At 34.7% G+C, this 10,985-nt stretch overlaps 1 protein-coding gene across 1 annotated transcript in view; it reads left to right on the top strand.

The window, feature by feature from the left end:
- The first annotated feature begins 52 nt into the window (after window positions 1-52).
- The window catches only part of LOC128192554 (low-density lipoprotein receptor-related protein 2-like), a 50,121-nt gene continuing 39,188 nt past the window's right edge, over window positions 53-10,985 (top strand). The window contains 17 exon segments of the mRNA XM_052865333.1: window positions 53-269; window positions 417-486; window positions 589-717; window positions 720-958; window positions 1,070-1,227; window positions 3,815-4,117; window positions 4,912-5,065; window positions 6,084-6,231; window positions 6,433-6,489; window positions 6,492-6,539; window positions 6,721-6,969; window positions 7,279-7,427; window positions 7,552-7,736; window positions 8,647-8,752; window positions 8,926-9,064; window positions 9,386-9,505; window positions 9,943-10,179. Coding sequence (XP_052721293.1) covers window positions 150-269; window positions 417-486; window positions 589-717; window positions 720-958; window positions 1,070-1,227; window positions 3,815-4,117; window positions 4,912-5,065; window positions 6,084-6,231; window positions 6,433-6,489; window positions 6,492-6,539; window positions 6,721-6,969; window positions 7,279-7,427; window positions 7,552-7,736; window positions 8,647-8,752; window positions 8,926-9,064; window positions 9,386-9,505; window positions 9,943-10,179 — 2,611 coding nt within the window. The 5' untranslated portion in view covers window positions 53-149.

Raw genomic sequence — 10,985 nt, 5'->3', positions numbered from 1 at the left:
AGATTATCTAAGCTGGGATTTTTTCAGTTTATATGAATGTTCAGGTTTCATTTTAAGTATATGTTTTGTTTTACTTTTAGATACAAGTCTCTGCTTCTCAACCAAATCAAATCCCTCAGACAGTGACACCCATCAAAGTTCAGAACACTATGACCAAGATATCCAACTCGTCTCAAATTGTTCTCCCCAACGCCCCTACCACAAGCGTCGCTGTCAAGTCATCGCCGGAAGAGCTGTCCTCATCAGGAATCGTGGATGAAATTCCTCCGGTAAGTTTCAAACAAAGACGCCTTAACTATATCCTTTGTAGTAAATGTTTATAGTAATATTTTACATTATTTACATTGAATTAAAGACAGGGCTTACACAACTATTTTACATTCAGTTTTTATGGATGCTTATTTCTTGATTTGTAGGAAGAAAACATAGACCTTGAAGAACTTGAACAGTTTGCAAAAACTTTCAAAAGAAGGAGAATAGAACTAGGTACTCTTCTTTGAATATTTTTTCTTTGACCTGAATAAATTTAATATGTATACTTTGTACAAATACCATGGTATTTTTTCATCTTTTACCGCTTACTTTCAGGTTTTACCCAAGGAAATGTAGGATTAGCCATGGGAAAACTGTATGGCAATGATTTCAGTCAAACCACCATCTTAAGGTTTGAAGCTTTGAACCTGAGCTTTAAGAATATGTGCAAGCTCAAACCATTGCTCGGAAATGGCTGAAAGATGCCGACACAATGTGTGCCAATCTGAACACTCCGGTAGGGGGCAGCCCTGGGGGTAATGGAAACAGTTTGTCCCCAAAGTCCGTGGCCAGGAGAAGAAAGAAGAGGACCAGCATAGAGACCAATATCAGAGTCGCTCTAGAGAAAAGTTTCCAGCAAAACCCCAAATCTTCCTCGGAAGAAATTACTTCTGTGGCTGACCAGCTCAATATGGAGAAAGAGGTTGTGAGGGTTTGGTTTTGTAACCGCAGACAAAAATAGAAGAGGATCAACCCACTCTCGAACTATAACCATCAAATGTCTTCCCCTCTGTCACCCCCTATCACACCTGTGCAGGTGGTGGCCTCACCCACTAATCAGCTTACGGTGCCCTCGTCACAGGCCACAGTGACCCTCCCCACCATCATCAGCTCATCCACGGGGGCCACCCTAGTGGCTGCCTCTATCCCCTCCTCCATGGGGACCAATCTGAACTTTATAATGGCCAAGTTATGGTCAGTGTCTACATCGGGCTCCAATCAGCTGATCTTAACACAGGCTTCACCGACCTCTGTGTCCACCGCCCAGGGACTTACCCTGCAAACAACCAAACAGATTATTCCACAGAAAATAGAATTCACCACTTCTTAGACACACTTTTTCCTGCAAAAATCAGATTTATATTTTGTGAGATTTGTTAAGAAAGCATTCCAAAGGAAACAAACCATCTTATTTTGGATGAACTCAATACCAAAGCAGCATGAATTATCGTGTACTACCATACATACTGATGGTCTTCCAAATTCCAACTGCCGGACATTTTATAAATGTCTTTTTATTCTTCTGCAAATTGATTCATGAATAGACATATGTAGACATTTTGTAGATGTATTTTTCATTCATGGCTATACCTCATGTCACCTTACCCGTTTTCATTGCTTAAATGTAATGGATTTTCTTTATTATTGTCTTTTTGTGAAAATTTATTAACTTTGCATACTTTTTTGATAAGAGAAAAATTAAGTAATGCCTTTGAAGCCGTTTCGGAAAATTTACAAAGCCACGGGAGTGAAAGGAGAAGCATTTTTCGGAATTGTCAGAATTTCATTTATTCCTTACACATATACTTGGTGTTTATCCGTTTGAAAATGTTTTAAATAAGCCTAAAAAGGCCTTCTACTTAAGATTGTTCTAACATTTTTAGAAGTTTGGGCAAAGGAATCATACTGAGTTTGATTCACTTAATGTATAACGATTGTCATTCATAGAAGTACGTGGGTGTTACAAACTTTGAATAACTGTCAGAGGTCACTTTGAAATCTATCTGTGGATGGAAACTCACTCCAATAACACCTCAGATCGTAGTGGATATCAAAAGGCAGGTGGAAAGCTAAAAATAAAAATGACAAAGTAGGTACAAAATATTTAGTTCATTAAAATGTATTCTTGGAAGGACTGCTTCCGGTCGATTGTTCAATCACCACCACCCCATCCCCCATTCCCACCCTTGTACACGGATAACAACTTAACCTTTGAGCCTATGGCAGAAGTCTCGGATAGGATTAGCCAAGGAAAAGCGAAAAAAGTAAAATTTCCAGCTACAACAAAAGCCGTTTCAATTATAAAATGACTATCCCCCCCCCCAAAAAAAAACCCACAAAAACTTCCAAGCCCATCAAATCAATTTTTTAGATATACGATTTAAATGTGTAAGAAAACGGCGAGTTCATGACGACATAATGTCATAAATGAGTATATTACAGCAATATCTACAAAACACCTTATGAAATTTCACAAAACTATCCCAAAGCTCTTTTAACACCATCATAAACATTCCAATTCCGGAAGAATTAAATTCAATTATCATTTTAAACACTCGATCTGGCTAAGAGTACCACAAAAAATGAATTATTTAAAAACGTGTCAAAGAATTTTTATTCGTCATCCGGCTTTTGTAAGTTTTATGAATTTTCAATTTATTTCATTTTTTTTCAATCTCAAACGCACTTGATTGCTCTGTTGGAGCGGAATTAAAGTTTTACACTAACTAAGGTTTCCATAAAGAAAACTATAGTATATGACCCCTTCATATGGTGTCCTTTCCAAGGAATGGGGACAACAATTTACTCAATTACAATTGGATTCCTTTTGACTCTTGATAAATACATGTACTTTTGTGAAGGTAAGATTATTTCATCATGTACACAACATAATACTTATTTTCATTTAATTTATTTAACAAAACAATAGTCCATCATTTCCAAAGTCAATAATGGTATCGGTTAGTAAATACCTGAGTTTAAAACCAACCGTAATGTGATAAGGTCCAATGAGATAATGGTGTAATGTTATAATTTCCTTGATAGTGTGTTAATGGATGCTGTCTTCTATCAGCCACGATTCCAGCATTCCATTAACATGTTTTACTTTCATTTAATGAATTGTACTTTTATAGTCCAAAGACAGAAATAAGGCACTCGTAATACGAATTTTATGAAAGTGAAATCTTACCCTGCTTACAGTAATGATATACAGTTCTTGACTTTGTTACATATTCTGTTTACTATGTGAATGAATTCCTTTTTTTAATTTTAAAGGAATGCCCGAAGTACTCCCATTCATTTTAGTGTTGAACTTAATTGTTTATTTACGAAAGTACGCATTCACGTAATTGTCATTGCTTTTGTGGAAAACATTGTACACATTGAGGATTAAAAAAGTTTGATTTGAAATCAAATGATTCATACATATTTTTTATTCAGATTATACATTGTTCAATAACTGTTGACGTTGCAACGGGTTTGGTACATATAGGTGTTCACACTATACCACGTTGAGCGACATTCGTATATTTGTTATCAGAAAATTAGGTAAATTAATGACTGCATACCCTAATTAAATTATAAGAAACATTTCTACTCCAACTGCAGTATGGGCTAGGAATTTAGGTTATGTTTTGGTCCATTCAGTTGTAAAAGAAAAAGGAATCATATATGGAGTTAATGACCCGCCAGCTTTGTTCCACTTGGCTCCAATACCCCAGACCCAGACGGATTTGAAATATACAAGTTACCCTCTGAGTGGGTATGTGAATGTTCGAAGTTTAGCAGTGGACCCAAAGCAAGGCGTCGTCTTCGTGGCCTCCCAGTCCAACATTCACGCTGTCCACAACTACAGCATACAGCAAACCGACTCGTCTGCTTCATCCACCGTGTTCCAGGGGAAATCGGACGATCCAGGGGAAATAGTCTTTGATAACCTCTCCAACAACTTGCTCTGGTGCGACTCACGTCTGAACTGGGTTGCCATGAAACCGGCTTACAGCGGCAATTCGTCTCTCTACAGAGTACTGATTCAGGACAACTTGAACAAACCGGAGGGACTCGCTTTGGATCCCGTGGATGGGTAAACTAGAAAAAAAAAGCTTTGAGTTTCAGAACTTTTTGGATACTTGACGATAATTTTTAGATACTTGATAATGTGTAGTAAGAATCTGAATGAACCCCATCCCGTGTAATGTAAATTAGACTGCCATATGCAGTTTTTTTTTTAAAAATGTTTGATTAATTCAAGTTTTCTACACTTTACAGTTGTTCAAGTGAAGCTAATATTTTTTTCTTTTTAAATATACGTGGAATCTCTGTTGAACCAGGTTTATAACTGTTATGCAGGGTGCAGATAATTCATAAATCTAGGTGTAATTGATATCAGATTCTAGTTTTTGGTTCTCAAAAAATTAAAAGAGTAGTTTGAAAATGTTACGTATAAATGTCTACCACAGAATTTTAGTTGCAAGTACCTTGATCGCTTTGTTATTACAGATAATTGACGAATTTTATGTGTGCAAAATCAAGCAATGATATAATTAAACCGTAATTAACAACGATACAACTTTATGTCTTAAAATAGAAATCTTTACACATTAAGTACTTTAATTTTGATTGTGGCGATTGTGGCGATGTGAACGAGATTTTAGATCCACAGATACAAACTCAAAGAATCATCGATGTTTTTTGAAAATGCTCACTTTTAATTATCTGAATTTCTAAATTATTAGACTTTTTGTGCAAAAACAAATTTCAACTAATTATAAATGGGTTTTTAATTAATTTAATGTACATTCTTCTGCTTACAAATATGTTTACTTACTGTAAAGATGTACCAAGACTCTTTATAGCATTCATTTTTTCATATAACAGGTTCATGTTCTTTTCTGACAACAACCCAAATGGCCGCATCACCAGAGCTTCACTGGATGGAGAGAACGCCACAGTGATCGTATACCGAGGACTGGTTCGCGTCTCTTCTCTTACTGTTGACCCAGACAACAACCTCCTGCTGTGGGCAGACACAGTGCGGTACACGGTGGAGATGTGCCAGTATGACGGGTCCCAGAGGAGGGTGGTCCAAAGGACTAACCTTGTCTCATTTGCAGGGTTACAGTTCTACCAGGTAAGATCACGTGATGTAATAATACCCAGTACTCAGTATGACGGGTCCCAAAGGAGGGTGGTCCGAAGGTTTAATTTCGTCTCAATGGAAGGGTAGAAGTTCTCCCAGGTAAGACCACATGATGTGATTATACCCAATGATCAGTGTGACGGGTTCAACAAGAGGGTGGCTTGAAGGACTAACTTCGTCTCAGTGGCAGGATAGACGTTTGAAGGTAAGATCATGTGATGAAATAATACCTTGTATGACGGGTCCAACAGAAGAGTGGTCCAAAAGACTAACCTCGTCACAATGGAAGGGAAGAAATTTTAGTATGTAAGATAAGTGATGTAATAGTGCCCAATAGTTAGTATGACGATTCTATCAAGAGAATGGTCGGAAGGACTAACCTTGCTACAACAGAGGAATTATAGTTCTATCAGGTAAGACCACGTGATGTGATTATACCCAATGGCCAGTATGGCGGGTCCAACAAGAGGGTGGTCCGAAGGATTAACGTGTCACAATGGAATGGTCACAGTTCTGCTAGGTAAGACAACGTATTGTAATGATACCCAGTAAATGATTAGATTATTTACCTTGGCTATTAATGCCAAGTCAGATTACAATACCCATTTAATTAAAAAGCAATAGTTGTCAATTCAAACAAATAATTACAGTGTTTGCGTCATATATCACAGTGTTGTATGTTTCCTTTAAAGTTTATAGATCTGTTTATATTATGAAACAAAACACTGCAAATCTCACTTCAGGTACAATATTACAAACGTTGCCTAATACATGCTTATTTTACAAAATATTTACACATGAATAAGTTAATGTCGACAGAACATGGGTTAATATTTTGATAAACATTATCCACACGTCTAACATATCAACAAGTTAAACAGATAGATACACCTCTAACTTATCTTCACAGAATGTTCTACAAGTGGTTGATCCCGGAAATAGGTTTGTTCGTGGACTCGACATGCTGTCGGGGGTATTGGTATACGATTCTCCTTTTACCATGGGAACTCCTACAACTCTTGCTGTTTATGACACAGAAAATGTCCCGAGCATCCTTGGTATGTCAAATAAACATGGTATTGTATAACATTCAAAATCTATAAAAAAAAAATGTAAAATTGGATTTAAACTTTCGAAGTCCTTAGAGTCCATTAAATATATCTCATAACAAAGTCGTTTCTGATTTTGCGAACACAAGAATAACATTAAACCACTTAACTGTGTGAAGTTGTAATTCCATTTGATTTTATATCCAAAAGACCCCTGCTCCTCAGTACAGTGTGGACAAATCTGTGTGAACACTCCATCAGGTCCGGTTTTAGCTACGAAGGACACGACCTGGCCGAGGACGGAAGATCTTGTTTAGGTATTGTTAATTTTTTTCTTTGAAAATAAAAGACATACATAGTCCCTAAATTGCATAATTAACCCAGGTAGTAGTACATAGCAAATGGTTAGGATGAAATGCAAAAAAAATATATATACAATATTGAATTCTAAAATTTTGAAACAGCAACCTGAATAATAAATTAAATTTTCTTTTGTAGAGAGGTCTTTGTTTTATAGTAAAGGTTATATAATAAGCCATGAAAACACTTTTGAGATGATCGAAATTTCATCAGTCAATGGAATTGTGAAAAGCTCCCCACAGCTGAAAGAAACAGAAGCAATTATCCATTCATTTGTGGTCAACGCAGACCTTATTTACTACATTGACAGCAAGAACAATGTTTTGAAAGAACTGGATATAAAAACCCAGCAAATCCAAACCCTTACAGCTCTTAGTAATGGAAAAAGTAAGTTTTTTTTCCAATCAATATGTGTGAGGTAACATTTGATTTTTTAAACACAATAATATGATTCTATAATAACCGTGTAGCAAATGATTTTTTAAAAAGTTCGTATATGTTTATAATTATGTGAATACATAGAAAGTTTTAATTTTAGTCGTCAAAATTGAAACTGTGTTATCTTGAATAGTGGATAAATTAAAATTTGCCAAAATAACTAGCACTATCTATATACTTTTACCTAATATCTGAAAATCTCCAAATACAAAAACAACCAAAACAAAAGAACGGTTTTGTAATTGATGACAGGTTTAGTTTTGGACTGGTATCGGGGTATCTTGGGTTGGATCGATGTTGAATCCTGGGAAATTATTGCATTCAGTCTGAATTCAAAAAACATGACAACAATTTATACGGGATTTCCACCATTAGAATCTATGGCAGTGGATCCCCATGATGGGTTGGTAAATATAATGTAATCAAAATGATAAAATCAATAGATATACAAATATTTTTACCAAATACTGTACTTGTCAAGATGTTGTATTCAAAATAAAGATATTAAGATGTAACCTTACATTCTATAAGAACAATGTTGTTTTTATCTCACAAAGAAGTAAACCTTCTCAATACAGGAAGCTATTTTGGATATCTGGTATGTCACCGTCGACCATTATGTGCGGACAGTGGAATGGTTCGTCACCAAAGTCGCTATTGACTTCTGCTGAAGTTTTCTCTCAAAGAGGACTCAACTTTGATGTTACGAATGACAGGTTATGTACTTTAGTTGAAAGTTTGAAAATGAAATTCTGCTAGAGAACAAATTCTGAATGGTGCTTCTTATCTTTTTAAAGATATTGAAATTGAGAGATGTCAGCAATAAGATCATAATTAAAAAAAATAACCTAACAGTTTACTGGATTTCTCTATGTAAACATATCAACAAAGTTTTTAAATCTTTTTTGTTCTTATTATGGAGTTAACAACGTGGATTTACATGTATTTTAATACAAGTTTGAAGAGGTAACTAAATTATGTACCAACTATGATTAAATTCCATTTCTAAAGCATATGTTTAGCTTCTTGGTTATTGCTTAAATTCTCAAACTTTTTGATTTTCAATTTTCATTTTTTGTTAAGTATCATGACTGGACTGTGCATTTATGTATATGACGGTTAATATCTGAGTGTTCTAGACGGACATACCATCAACTATTATATTTTAAAGATATGAATAATTTTATCTAAAACCGTATAATTTAATTCTGGTTGTAACACGCTTTCTGATTGGTTGAACAATTTATTTTATATCGTATAAAGAATGTTGCCTACATCATAGTAAGACTTACGTCAAAAACGTATCAATCCGCCTGACGTTACGTTTGAATTTTGTACAATTTGATGTCATTAATATATCAAATGACTGTTTTTATCAACAATTAACAGCAAATAAATTAAATTATAAGGAATGAATTCAATATTTATTAGTTTTATACGATATAAAATGGTTTGGAACAGTTTACGCTTTTTTATAAACCGCTTGGCGGTTTATAAAGCGTAAACTGCCCCAAACCATTTTATATCGTATAAAACTAATAAATATTGAATTCATTCCTTAGATATAAGAAATACAGATAACCAACACGTAATATTTTTATAAAAACATTTTTTTCTACAACATAGGTTGTTCTGGATTGATGGATCTTTGATAATGAGTTGTAAAAACAATGGTTTGGATCTTCAAACGCACAGTTTAGCAACTGATGCCAAAGAATTATTCTCCTACAAGGTTTGTTGTCTAAATATCACATCATATAAAAACAACAGAACTAAACTGTACTTCAATTTCATTTAAATGTTTGATTCAAAGCTGAAAGATCTTTATTTATACTATTTCAAAACAAAATATGATGAAGAATCATAATTCTCTTTCAAAAATCTTCAAAAATGTTTTTTGAACAGAATTTGTTTGTTTGGATGAACGACAACCAGCTATATTTTGGACTTCAAAGCACCAATAGATATTACGGCTATATCAATATTTTGGGGAAGGCTACACATGTTGCAATTTATGATTCTCTTCAGCAAAGAAACCTTACAGGTACTGTTTAAATTTTACGTTCATGTACATATAATTATGATGTTTTTCTTTCACAATTGTATAAAGCGCCAATTTGTTATCGTTTTCCATAGCGTAATATCTCAATAAAAGAAATGCACTTAGTAATGACCGATTTTCAAAAAATTTTAATTTTTTATTTTTGTAATAATTTATAAAACCATCAACTAGAATTAATAGCTGATTATGCAGATTTTTTTGCTTATTTTAAAAGTATGAGCAAACAGCATTCTTTCCCCAAAATTATTGCTTATGATTCAAGAATTTTTTTCTCTCTTCATTATATGGACATATTAATTGCAGGTTCTTGTCAAATTGCAAACGGACGATGTGAGGATATATGTGTACCATTGGTGGACGGACGCATGTGTGACTGCGATATTGGACTTCACCTGCAGAACGACTTTCAAACATGCAAAAACGGTAGCTCTTTTTATGTTATGTATAATTTGATACCTACAAAATTATTTACGGTTGAAAGAGTATAAAAGATAACTTATATTAGCATCAAAGATGAAACAAATTGAAACAACTTTGCTGTAATGTTACTGTTAGAAGTTACGTTTTCCTTTTTTGGAAGAAAAGTAAAGTGAACTCTAAAGTGAAGGTTAAAAGATGCATTGACAGATCTAGACCAATGTTTATTCATTTATTTTTCACCTGTCACTTAAAAAACGATGATGTTTCAATGAAGACCCTATAATTTTCAAACTTTTGCATTCATAATATTATACAGCTAGTGTTTAGGCTTTGAGAGATGCATTCTAAAATATCTTTATAAATACGTGAACAAGTCGCTTGAGTCTACATTTGTTTATCAATAATAATCTATATTGTGCACTTTGTCATCATTCTATCAGTGCTTTATGACGACAATTTCATTCTTGCGGCCGACCGAATCCACGACCGAATAATTCAAGTTGACATCGAGAGTGGTAATTTGGTAAAAATACCAGTTAAGGTGGTTGGTGTCACTGGAGTTGCATATGAAAAATCCACCGGCACAATCTTTTACACAACTTCTAAGGATTTGTTTTCTGCCAGAGTCGGTTCGATTTCCCTGCGTGGAGACAGAGACCCCGTGACTTATGCCACAGGTAACACATTGTCACGCCTAAACTTTTGTGAACCAATATAAGGGTTGTTCGATATGTAATATGTACTGTACGGTATCTTAAAAACATTCGTCTTTAATATTGAAATGAATTTTACATCCCTTCAAAGCACTATCCCCGGTTTAAAATACACAGCAATCTATTTCTGAAATGAGTCACGGTACGCTGATTTAGATGTAATTCTGAAGCACTGACTGATGGCTGAGCCAACGGCTTATCGGAACGACGACCAGGGCTACGTTCAAGATCGTAGCTGCTACGCAGGGCTATGTAGTTGAAAGGTAAGCTAGCCTAGCCGCTACGTAGATATTCGTAGCGTAAATATTTTATGCTAAGCATCAAATTCAAGATGGCCAACTTAGTTACCACTTCGAACAAACATGAAATTTATTTAATTAGTGATATTTTTTTCACCCCTGAAGTTATAATGAATTTTAACATGTATATTTCTGCTTGAAATTAACTAATTTTGTCGATGTAATTCCTCTTTAGTTGAATATTTCCAACCTCAAATCTGATACCTAGCGGCTATCTTAGCTGTCCGTTTGATAGACCTAGATATCTACGACATAGCGGCTAGGCTAGCTGCTACGATCTTGAATGCAGACCACATGAGGACTTTTTTAGTTTTAGAAAAAGAAAAAAACCCGTTTAAAAGGTATTGAATAGGGATATTCAAGAGTATCATCATCCATGAAGTCCTGCGATGTTACGCTGTGGTACAAAACATATTACATATCTAACAACCCATATAGTTTTTGTTCATGGTTTGTAAACAAAAAAACCGA

This window comes from Crassostrea angulata, chromosome 7 (assembly GCF_025612915.1).
Source record: "Crassostrea angulata isolate pt1a10 chromosome 7, ASM2561291v2, whole genome shotgun sequence".
Taxonomy (NCBI): Eukaryota; Metazoa; Mollusca; class Bivalvia; order Ostreida; family Ostreidae; genus Magallana; species Magallana angulata.
This window is presented reverse-complemented; position numbering and strand designations above follow the sequence as displayed.